We start from the raw sequence: 12,992 nt of genomic DNA, 5'->3' as shown, positions 1-12,992 counted from the left end.
CAAAATTCTCCTAATCCTTAAACAAGACTAGATACACTTTACTTCAACGTAAAACTCTCCCAGAATCTCTAAAAATATATTTGAAAACTTCACAGAGAACACGTATTCTGTTTGGACTTTGATCGCTTCTCCCAGCCATTCCAGCCCAAGTTGATCGATAAAATCACTTGCATACGATCTGTTTATTATTAACAGGCCTAGCCCAATTGATTTCAGGGATTTAATCTCCCTCAAAACTGCCCAGAAATCCAACAGAGAATTATCAGACGTGAACTTAGTTTTCCCGCCAAATTCCATTATTTGAACTTTGAATGTGGTGTCCCCTTAACCAGACCTGGTGTCCCTTTAGCAGCTGCTTGGAAATGGGTCACCCCTTAGTAATTAGGTTACCCCTTATCCAAAATCAAGGGTCCGTATAGCAAGTGTCCTCTGGGGCATTTTCCGCACTTTTTTCGGGGTTCCTCCGGGGTATTTCTGGGGTACTTCCGGTACACTTCTGGGGCGCTTCCGGCACTCTATCAACGGAGGTTCAAACGCCGCATTTTCATCCAATTTCGCCGCAAATCCTTATTCTTCTAAAAACAGCTACAAATAAATAAGATAACCAAATAAGTATAGAATCAAGCACTAACACTATATACAATAGAGATATATTAGACACATAAATGCGTCTATCATGTTTCTGGTGTGCGTACTTCTGGAAGATTTGGTTTCCGTGTGTGTGGAGAAAATACAGAGGCGGTCAGGCTAAAATGGGGTACTAAGTATGCTTATATGGGTCATCGAAGGTTTCTAAGAGATAAGTCTCACCCTTATAGACGGAAAACATCTGAGTTCAACAAAAGTGTGGAGACAAGGGGTGCACCAAGACATTTGAGTGGCGTCGAATTATTCAACGAGACAACAACCGCAGACAAATAATTGGGGAAGTTGATCAAGCGGTCGGCCGTACATGAGTCTCCGTGGTCGAAGAGATCGATATTTTTTTGTCTCCCATATTGGAAGGTAAATTGAGGGTATTGACCAATTATACTTTGTAGTTACCTTACTTCAATATGTTTGTGTTGTTTAAAATTCCTTTGTAATTAATTAATCTTATCAGTTTCTGCAAATCCGGCACAATGTGGATGTCATGCATGTAGAAAAGAATTTTGCAGAGAATTTGTTTGGAACTTTTATGAGCCATAAGGACAAGAACAAGGATCGGCATCTGGCGCAAAGATTTGAAACTACTGAACTTGAAGCCTAGCTTGTGGTTGAAGGAAGATAATGGAAAAGTGGAGATGCCTCGTGCACCTTATTGTATGTCTAAGGCAGAAAGGGAAGTCATCTGTAAAACTCTTAGCACGATTAAATTTCCAATTGGTTACAGTGGTAATTGGAAAAAGAAAGTATGCCTGAAAGAGTTCCAATTGAAGGGTTTGAAGTCTCACGATTATCACATTCTGATGCAGGGGTTAATGCCTATTTTTATAATGCATTGTTTCAAAGATCATAAGCCTTTGCGCGAGGCAGTTCGACACTTATCATTTTTTTTCAAAGTACTAACTTTCAAGGTTATTGATCGTGCTGAGCTTCTTATAATGCACGAACGTGTGGTGGAGTCAATATGTGTGTTCGAAATGTATTTCCCGCCTGCATTTTTTGTTAGTATGACTCATGTTGTCGTGCACTTGGCAGAAGAGTCACATCAATTGGGGCCTGTTCAGTTTAGGTGGATGTACCCTTACGAGAGGTATATACGATTCTTTAGTTTGCTAATATCCAGTTAATTATTTTTGGAACTAAGCAAAAATTACATATCTTTGTTTACTGACTGCATATGCAGGATGATGAGATACTACAAGGTTCTAGGTCGCAACAAAAATCATGTAGAAGGCTCTATTACCAAACAGTATGATGTCAATGAAGGAGCGCGCCATTGCGTGGAGATACTTCCTGCAGTGAGGCGAAAATCTTTGAAGTGTCGTGGAAAGATATCAATGCCTAGTGATGTTTATGAAGGTCCATACCCAGCTAATTCACAAGGAAAATCACATTTTTTGACCACCGTAGAATATGAACAAGTTCGTTTGTGGATATTGAGACATTCAGATGAAAATACTGAATGGGAAGAGTAAGTAAATCCGAAGTTGATTTCTATTTAGATCGTTTCATCGCATTATGCACTGGATTTTAAGTTCAAAGAAATGAATATAGTATTAATCAGTGATAGATCTTAGTTTATTACTTTATTACATCTAATGAACTTAAACCGGAAGTTAACTACCACATGCTAAAACTGAAAGTTTCTTATTATCTTTTATATTGTTTTGTCGCTATTCTTGATTTATGGTTCAGTTTATTGCCATTAATTTTTAAACATTGGGGATTGTTATAATGACATTTTCAAAAATCTGTGTGTGCTCGCTCGAAGCAAGGTTATCTAGGAGTAGTAGTACTACTTGATTATGTTGTTAGGTATATTAGTTAATGCTTATATCAATTGTCACTTTGTGTGTTGTTTGACAGGAAGTACAAGATATACGTCTGTAATTGTAACCAAACTCGTACGGGGAGGATAAAACCTACAGAATACATTGAATGGCTACCGAAACAACTTGAAATCACTCCCATGAAAGATTTTCGTAGGCTGGAAATTGTTCTTACCTTCACTACGGTTTCGTACAACTCATATTTTGTTAATGGCTATCTTTTTTACACAGCCGATGCAGAAAAAAATTTAACTACACAAAATAGTGGAGTCACCATGGAAGCTTGCACCAGTTTTAGAGCAAGTTCCAGAGATACTAACTTGGTCGATGACGATACTACATACTACGGCGTTCTACAACGTATACTTAAACTGAAATTATTTTTTACTGTGATTGGGTGCGAGTCGAAGACAAAATACATGGATCCTATGTGGATGCAGATACAAAGTTGAGGTTTGTCAACTTCAGAAGGTTTATGAGAAGCTCAAAAGAAGTCGACGAGCCATTCATCCATGCTTCTCAAGCTAGACAAGTTTTTTACTGCAGAGATGTGAAAAGGGAGCATTGGAATTTGGTTTTGGAATCTCCAATAAGATCAGACCCCAATAAGAATGCTTTGGAAGATCCATTTGTCTTCACTGCAAATGCGAATGAAGATCCATCAATTTTGACAACTGTTGGAGATGATGAGTATTGGAATGGAGAAGCTCGGGTAAGGTTTCATTCTATTTCTTCTTACATGTCTCTTCTAGTAGATTCCATATTTTTTACCTTCACTTTCGTTTTAATTTCATTTTCTACAATTGGTTATCTTTCCAAGGGCACGAGAAATGGGGATACACGTACGTGAATGAACTTGTCCAACACCTTATAATTCAACTATTGGAAATCATGCAGCTCCCCTGCGCACATGTGAGTTTTCCTGTGCATTTTAAAGGCATTGTATAGTTAGAACCTTTACAATCAGTACTTGTTTAGCTCCCCTACGCACATATGATTACTAGTTTAGCTTGTGCAACTATCTTCTTCTTCCCCTGTATCTGCCTTCGATTTCCCTGAAGCTTCTGTTTTGTTGCAATCTTCTCCTATCGTAGTTATGGTTGTGTGATGATTTCCCTACAGTTTGTGGCCAATACTGCATGTATTTATGATTGTATATTTCAATGAGTTTTGCTTGGATAAATAACTTGCTCGGTCTACCATAGCCTGTTGCTGTTGTTTATGGTTTAGGAGTTGTACACTCCATTTGTTGTTTTTGGCTACGCATAAGTATCTTGCACTGTCTGCAATAGCCTGTTGCTGTTGCTTTGGTTTAGGAGTTGTACACTCCATTTGTTTTCTTTTTGGTTGTCTGTGGTTAGGCTTTTGCCTTCCATCTTGTCACGCTTCGGCGTTCTCCATCTTGTATTCTTTTTTCTTTTCATTTCATGATGAATGAAATTTAACCTTTCTCTTCAAAAAAAAAAAAAGAGTTTTGCTTGGATTGTATAAGTTGTTCAAATGATGTGAATTGTAGTTGTGGTTTTGATTGGTATGGTAGAATGGAAATGATTATGGTTTGATCCCTGCAATTAATGATCCAATAACTGTTATCTACATCACTTATATGTCAAATTACCTCGTACATGTGCTTTCAGCTACTACCCATTGCTAGAATGTCTGTCGAATTACCTGACACTGTTGTACATGACCTATATCTAGTAACTTATTTTGTTCTACCGTGTATTGTGAACTGAACGAAGTCATTGTACTGTTGTTGATTTTCTTTGCAGGAAGTTGCATGTGAACCAAGGACATAGCACATTGATGCTCTGCTTAATATCATTTTGAAGTATTGTCATAGGAGGAGCTGAATTATCATTTTGTTTTTTTATCAATTTATTAGTTTACCATGTTGTTGTCAGAACTTAGCAATCTTGGACATGTGTTATCTGAGCTCAGTATTTCATTTTTTTTGTGTAGTTTTACACCCAATGGAATGAATGTTAAAATTCTCAGTTAAATTTGAAGCTGCACTTGAATTTCAGTTAAAATTGAGTTGCATTTGAATTTCAGTTCAATTTGAGGTTGCATTTCAATTTCAGTTTGACTGTAATTTGACTTGACTGTAGTTTGACTTAACTAGACTTGACTTGACTGTTTGACTTAAATACCAGTAAGATTAATCCAGATTCATCCATTCAGACATTCAGCTGATCTGAATCTGATTTTTTTTATATTATAATTCAAATCTACGACCAATATCGCGGGTCAACGTTTAGTTACTGTTAGAAACCGTCTCTGTTCAAAGACCCACATCTTAGGGGTCGTTCAATTAAAAAACGCTTTATAAACGACCCTTTCAGAGAACCCTACAACGGATCGTTTAACTCGTATATATGACGTGTCCTGACAGTCGCGGAATTGTTGTTTTCCACTAGTGATATCTCTAGAGAATAAAAATTAGTAATGTGCATATACTAATTGGAGATTTTATATTGAGAGATTCAGAAATTTTGGACAAGCATTTATTGGAATGAGGAAAACCGAATTTTGCTATTCATTGCATATCTTGAGAATATTTTCGATTTTGGAAATTCCTTGGTGTCCAAACATCCTTGGTCTATAAATACCTAAGTTTTCGTTTCTAGCAAACTATCCTAAGAGCCAGGAAAACTTCATTCTTGTTGTTTCTGGTGGAGCCGTCTATTCGGAGAGGAAGGTGTCTTAATTAGGTGAAATCTCTTACGACCGCTCGTTTAAAATTTTTGTGGGATCAAGAAGCTTTACGAGTACCGTTGGTGGAAAAATAGATAATTGCAATGTTATTAGTTTTCGAATGGGTTGATTCACGGAGAGTAGGAACTTGGAAAAATGGAGTTGTTCTGCTGTAGTTGACAAGGAGTAGTACGTAAAGACTTGATTTAGACTAGTACTTTACTCTTACCTCTCTCTAACTCTCTCTCTTTCCATCTTCCTCGCTTATAGAGAAATTTCTTTGTTCTGTTTGTTCAAGTAAGTTTTCATTTGTTCCTTCTACAATTTTTGTCTTCGATATTTCTTATTTGAAGGGTTTTACTGAAGAGATATACTGGTATTTGGAAAGAACGAGAGTACATACTGATCAACACTAGTACATTTTGGCAAGTCTTGATTTAGACTAGTACCGCTTTTTTATATTTCCCTTTGATGTTTTTTTTTATATTCATCTTTGTTTAGAGAGATTTCTTTTCTGTGGTTGTTCAATCTTCCTAAACATTACCAACAGGTGTTCTCCTCAGACTACTCTTGTCACCCATAAGTAGAACATTTGAATATGTAAAATGCCGTGTAATAGGGTGTACATTAATCTGAAAATTGGAGATCAGTAAGCGTGTACCCTTTTTTTCGAAACAGAAGTAAGCCTGTACGGTTATGTTCCCATGATTAACTAATGTCTTGCCGTCGGTGAATTATTAAGATTGAGCCCTCGGCACCATAATCAGGAGATGTTACCAAATCTCCGATAGTTCCTAGCTCTCCACATTCATCCCAATTTTCATCTAATCCTGAAATTATTTTTGAATCAGCTATTTGTTGTTTTCCTACGAGCATAAGATCAAAATCTTGGTGAAGTGACCGGACGGCCCATATTGTTTCTGCACCATCTTTTACCTCTACTTCTTTGTATATCAATGTTTCATCATGCATGGTGTTAACCCTGAAATGGTCTACTAATTCATCATCAAGAAACATGTTCCTCCCCTCAATATCAATTCTAACCGATTCATTGTAATGGTCAATAACTCCGTTGGATGATAAACTTGCAGGACCATAAAACCTAACAAGAGTAACAAACACGTGCGGATGATGAATCATATTCATTGCAAAAGCCAATGCTTCTCGATCATCCGGGCCACCGAAAAAAAGTACAATCACTCGGTAAGGTGTGTCGGGCAAGAAGCAACTAGATTTTGTTTGCAGATTACTACCATCCATTAAGATCCCGACTGAGCATGGGGTGTGCCGCAACATATTTTGAAGAAGGGTTTTTATTGCACGATTGGAAATATTTGGTCTGGCCAGATCACCCCTCAGACTTGCATCTTGCCTGCAGAAAGGGAAGATAACGAGAGCAGCCTTCTTGTCGACTGCCATGGTGCATATATCGTTGTGCATTGAAGCATATGGAGAGATAGTTGTGAAGGGATGAACCGTAACAAGGTTCTTGTATCGGTTTTGCAATTTTTGGAAAACATTGATTATCCTTTCTGATTTGGTAGGGTTTGATGTGGAAGCAAGTTCATCCAATTTGTGGGATATAAGGAGAGGAGAAGCACGACCCACAAGCTCAACGAGATGGAGGAGGTAAATGGTGAGTGGGTGGAGTTTGGTAGGATTGGAGGCTTCAATGATTCTCATAATGGCGGGAACATCATCTATGGTATGGACACATACAAGCACTCGAAAATCTGAGTTGTTTTCATTCGACTGCAAAATTGACCTTCCTTTGTAGGTTAAATATTTCGATGAAGGTTCATAGAGGTATTTCACCGCGGGTGTAATAATAGCTACTAGCACTACAAGTGCGAGAACCATGATTGTATTTGATGAAGTAAAAATTTCCTGCAGAATAAATAAGAAAAGATGTCAATGGATTATTCAAATTACTTGGTAAGATGCTATAACATATTCTGCAATAACTAAAAAAAATAACTTTGTGTTTGAAGACGCACTTTGGTATTTACTGAGTCTAACCAGGTGTTAAGTGTGGAAACCTCGACAATGCCTTTAAGATTCATAATAAGTACAAGCAAGAAACTATCTCGCGGCGAGACTCCAAGAAGCACAGCTGGGATGAAAAGCCCGATAAACTTTCCAAGGATACTACCGAGGATGATCAGTAAAACACGCCATAGATATACAAAAGTAACTAAGTGAATGTTCGTCTTATATCCAACGATACCCATATGAAGAGGCATGAAAAATACAGAAACAATGCGTAGCTTCTTAACTAGAGCTGATCCTAAAGGTGGACCATCAGGTATAGCCAAACCTAGTAAGAAAACCCCAACTGTACCATTCAATCCACAATATTCACTAGCTAATCCACACAGCAGAACTGAAATCATTATCAAGGTAATGTAAATATCATCTACAGGTCTCCCTTCAGGGGTATTCTTTACAATCCATAACGCTGCCGGCCGCACAATAAAAAACACATAAATCACCGTCCCCAATAAAATTAACACTGCAGGTAGCGCATATGTTAGGTTTCCACTTCTGGTCATTTGGTGGAAAATGCTCCAGAATTTTAAACCCAGATGAAGAAAATCAGCAACCATTGATATATGAATCGCTGAATTACCTAGCTCAGAGTTAAGAATTTTAAAATCATCGAGCACATAGACGATAACAGGGAAGGATATCATGCCGAATAGATCTACTACTCTATCAGAGTACCTATTATATGTCTTTAGTCCCGGTACATTTTCATTTACGAGTCCATGGGAAATTTGAAGTCCAGCTACATAAGAGCAAACCATACAAAAGAATCCGATGATGCATGGTCGCCACCCAGCTCTCTTTAATATTTTGGGATCCATTTGCACTCCAACTTTAAATATATAAAACATGCAACTGAAATGAGCAAGCATGTCTACTACTTGAAATCCATCTCGAGGGAATATGAAATAACCAATTCCGACAGGGTTCTTGAGATGTGGCACCCTTATAAACGGAACGCCAAAAACCCATGGGCTAACAAGTATCCCTCCCTGTACATGTATAAAACATACAGTAAAAACTCTTTTAATTAATACTCGATTATTTAATAAACTTTTTTAAATAATATTTTTGGCCGGTCCCGAGTCGTGGACACCGTGCCAAATTAATAATTCGCTAAAATTATAAGTTAATACTTTTTTAATTACCTATGTAGGCCTCGTATGAAATATAAATTAATAATGCATTATATATATATATATAATTAAATATATATATTTTTGGATATTATATATATATATATATATATATATATTTAATACATATATGATTTACGAAGACTTTTTGAAAAATGATTTAGGTGTCTTCTGTTGTTTGCTAAAATCAATATCGCATTGAATTTCTTCTCTAATTTTTCTTATTATTGCAAGAATTTTTGGTATTGTTAAATTATCCTTCTTGTGTGCTTGAGTAATGTTCTACGAATTTCATAGGTCATTGTTGACTTTTTAACACTTTTAAGATGAGAAGCCATATTTATGGTATGATTTGTTTGTGTTAGTAGTATGATTTCATATTGTATTTATATAAAATATTTTTTTATTTGTTAGTAGTATGATTTCATATTGTATTTCTATATGAAATATTATTTTTTTTGATAAAAATCTATTTAGAAAATATGATGTGATATTATGTTTATAAAAAAAATGATTTGATATTGATAAGAAATTAAAAATATGATTGGATATTATATTTATAAAAATATGATTTGATATTGATATTGTATTTATATAGAAAATTTAAAAGTTATGATATGGTATCTTGTTTGTATAGAAACTAATTATTTGATATGAAATTTATTTATAAATTAATAAGTATTAATTTATCGGTTGATTAATGTCTCATTTAATTAATAAATGTGATGGTCCCGGCAGCAGAGTTTCTACTGTATATGACCAAGCCATCAATATTCATAAAAACAAAAACATACGTCCTCGAAAAAATAAAGAAAGCATAATAAACAAGCCTTACCAGTATTTGAGAAACAAGTAAGGGTTGATGGAACCGTGACAATGCCATATGTATGAAATGGGGTACAAGAGAAAGTATACTAATTTGCAAGCAAATACTTGGTAGAGGACCAAAACTCTCGAACTTATCTAAATCTTCGTAAAATAATCCTCCTTTGTCTGAACCGACTATGCCTGGAGTTGTACACATCCGATAACCTCTCGGTTTCAACATATCTCTCCCTCCTAAGCAGCAGCAGGAACCGCAAGCGTTCGGCAGCGAGAAAGGAAGCAACAAGGAAAGGAAACAAATGTTTTTATGTTTCTTCTTTTCTTCCGAGGTTTATATAAATGAGATAGAAAACTTGATTGCTGAGAAATGATAGATTCTAAAATTTGGTGTTCATTTGTTATTGACAGACGAATCATTATCCAACTACAAGGTGAAATCAACCCATTGACTATTTTCGGCTATTATCAGAAAATAGTCTATCAAATTCAGACTGTCAACCCCAAATTTAGTAGGCATTTCAGGTGGCACCTCAATAACTGCGTATGATTTATTGGAAAATGATACATGGCATCGAAAGTTAGTGCATCCAATGCACCCAACATGAGGTGGCATCAACATAGAGCCCGATATAGAAAATGAACATCTCATTCTTAAATATTATCTATCTATTCAGTTTTTTAAGTTCTTGTCTCGTTTTCCCAGTGCATCTGTCTTGTACATAACTTCTACTTAATAATTGAACCCTTTCCTTCGTGTTATAACCGAAATTTTGTTTTTCTCTCCAAAATAGAAGGCTCTTGGGACAGTCAAAAATCCGTCCCAACAAGATGTTAGGGACAGTTTTGTTAGCATCCCCAGATCCAACCGTCATTAATACTTTTGGGGGCGGAAGTGCGGATGTAGGGACGGTTCCCAAATCCGTCCAGATGAATTTCTAATGGTCATATAATGACTAATAGCAAAACGTAAAAAGCGTTGTTAAAGTTTGAAAAAATTTGAATGTTCTTTTCAGTTTCTTAGGCAGGATGCCTTTCCCTTTATCCTGTTAAACATTTATTCGGACTGCATTTTATCCCAAAATAGATTCTCGTTCATGAAATCAAGTTGTTGACAAAAAAGATTCGGTCATTTACACTACCAAGTCTCATAAAAAAAAAATCTGGAAAACAACCAAAAGGTGATATTTTCAAACTACCAAAATTTTACACAACTTGGACATACATAGTGCACCATCTGCACTAGAAATGAGAACGACCCTTTATAGCTCCTGAAATTAGCTAAACAAATTGTATCCTAAGTTATATACTCAGTTCATGTTTGCTCATAACAGAAAATTGAAATGAACAGTTTGAGCAGCTTCACATGGTAGAACTAGACTCGCCTATTTAATCAATGTCACCTGGTTGCAAAGTCTAAGAAGTGGCCCTATCTCTTTCTTTGAAAGATCTCGAATCATGCCAAAAATCTTCTCTACATATGCAGCTAATTGCTGCTTGAAGAGTACAGTTGGATACCTGACTTCATTTGATGTGTTCTCGTCCGACGTCCCAGCATCTCTAAAAGAAGATTTTAATCCCTGCAGAAAACCAATCTTATTGTGTCAGTATATAAATATAAATTGACATGGATAGGCAACTGATGAATATGATTTCTTAAATTGAATAAAATCAAAATTACTTACCTCTGCTATCCTCCCAGTTAATCCACGCTGAGATGAGTTGACAAGAAACCACCATTTCAGTAATCATGCGATGCGACAAGACGATCAACATCAATTGCTTATTATTCGACTGACGAAAGAAAATCTATGAACAGAACAACACAACAGAGAAAGAGAAAGAGAGGAAAATTACAGACCGCAGCTCTCATCTGATTGAGCCCACCATTTGTGTGCATGTAGAAGCAAGTACCCACGCGACTCCTTAGGAACCGAATCAAACAACCACAAGCAAAAAAAAATAAATAAATCATATATCGACAAAATTGAATTACACGGCATAATTAAACACAATTATTAAACAAAAATTCAGGTTACTTATGTGAATACTCAGGGACTAGGATTAACACAGGGCACAAAATCCTTATTCTGGGGAGCCTTCCATAGCTTGTCGACATTCAGATTCCGATTTGCAACATTCAATTCTCGTCAAACCTAAAGGAGTGAAAACATGAAAAAAGTATGACTACTTTGTGGTCAAATGAAACACTCCTATCCTATCTAATCCAATATACTATACTCTACATTAAATCCGAAAGGGCCTAAATTCTGTAATTCAATTAGCATTAAAATGCACGCAACAATCTGAAAGAGATAATTATAACGAGTACATTCCTGGGCATGAAAACCACTTGGGGGAAAATTGAAGAACTGTCATTCACGATGCAGTGAAAGTCTCAGTTTAATCTTTGCCAAGAACTATCGTGTGAAAGGCTCGGTTTAATTTTTCACGACGCAGTGAAATATTGAAGAACTGTCATTCACGACGAAGTGAAAAATTGATAATTATAACCTGCTGTTATTCCCCGTTGGAAAATGTACAACATTCACGACGCAGTGAAAGACTCGGTCAAATATAAAACTTATGAAAACAATTTGAGCAGCTTCACACGATAGAACGGAACTTCACCTATTGAATAGTTGTATATTGATGAACCAAAATACTTGAGTAATGAGCTTGAGGATTAAAAATGAAGGAACCAAGAATTTTATAATACTTTACCAGTTGTTGTTAGGTGACTTAGATGATTTCACAGCATTTCCTCGCACAATTTTTGATGTCTGCCAGACAATTGGTCAATATGAGATTGACAAACTCGATGCCTGGTTATGTTTAGTTATCTAAAATGGATACAAACTAAAAAGAGATATGTGAATGTCACCTGGATGCAAAGACCAAGAAGTGGCCCTGCTATCCTTAGGTAAAAGTGGAATAGCATCATAATTACTTACACCTGCTACCCTCCCAGTTAATCCACGCTGAGAAGGAGTTTAATCTATTTGTTGTTGACTTGGCTTCAACCTCCATGTAAGACCCTCCAACTGTATCTCAAGTTTAATCTTTGCCAAGCATCTGTACTTTATACTCTGTTTAAACAGGAATGAAAACATTTTCCATAGAAAGTTCCGTTACAAGCAGCAGTCACCTCCCACATGTTGGCGCAATGCGGAAATGCGATGGGTTTATGGAAATGAATTTAGGAAGAGAGGCTGGTTAATTGAAAGGTGAGGCTTATATTAATATGAAAATGAAAATATTACAAGGGGAATTTTTAGTGTAGCACTTTGGCTCACTATGTTTTTTACAAAGAGGCACTTTGGCTCTTACTCTAACTCTAGCTCTCACTCTAAGTCTTGTCTACTCACTTGAGTTTTTTGATGATCAAAATGAAACCATGGAGTGCCTATTTATAGGCCTAGTGAGTGACTAAGAAGAAAACTCTAGAAATGAAAATTCTAGGGACTATGATCGACCATGCCTTAAGAGAATTCTAGAGAAAAAATTCTCTAGATTACACGTGATTAAAAGGAAGACTCTAGAGGCCCATAAACTCTAGAATGTACTGGGCTTTACCTAGTACAGGGGACTTCAAGATTATTCTAGAATAATGATCACAAATTAACTTGTATTTTTAACACCCCCTCTTAATTTGTGATGTTAAGCTTGTGTCTAAAATGACTGAACTTATCCAACGTGACTGCTTTTGTGAAAATGTCCGCATTTTGTTCTTGTGTTGGATAGAATTGGAGCTCAATTTCCTTGTTTTCGACCAGCTCTCTGATGAAGTGATGTCGTAGCTCTATGTGCTTCGTCC

General features: G+C 36.3%; 1 protein-coding gene across 1 annotated transcript; it reads right to left on the bottom strand.

The window, feature by feature from the left end:
- Positions 1–5,879: 5,879 nt before the first annotated feature.
- Positions 5,880–11,075, bottom strand: LOC113272065 (cation/H(+) antiporter 15-like). Its single transcript, XM_026521974.1, has 5 exons — positions 11,037–11,075; positions 10,861–10,887; positions 10,579–10,755; positions 7,169–8,209; positions 5,880–7,058 (listed from the first exon to the last, which is right to left on the bottom strand). The coding sequence occupies exons 1-5, from the start codon at positions 11,073–11,075 to the stop codon at positions 5,880–5,882; spliced, it is 2,463 nt and encodes an 820-aa protein (XP_026377759.1).
- Positions 11,076–12,992: the final 1,917 nt, after the last annotated feature.

This window comes from Papaver somniferum, chromosome 1, assembly GCF_003573695.1.
Source record: "Papaver somniferum cultivar HN1 chromosome 1, ASM357369v1, whole genome shotgun sequence".
Taxonomy (NCBI): domain Eukaryota; kingdom Viridiplantae; phylum Streptophyta; class Magnoliopsida; order Ranunculales; family Papaveraceae; genus Papaver; species Papaver somniferum.
Note: the sequence above shows the minus strand (reverse complement) of the source record. Positions and strands in the feature narration are given on the sequence as shown.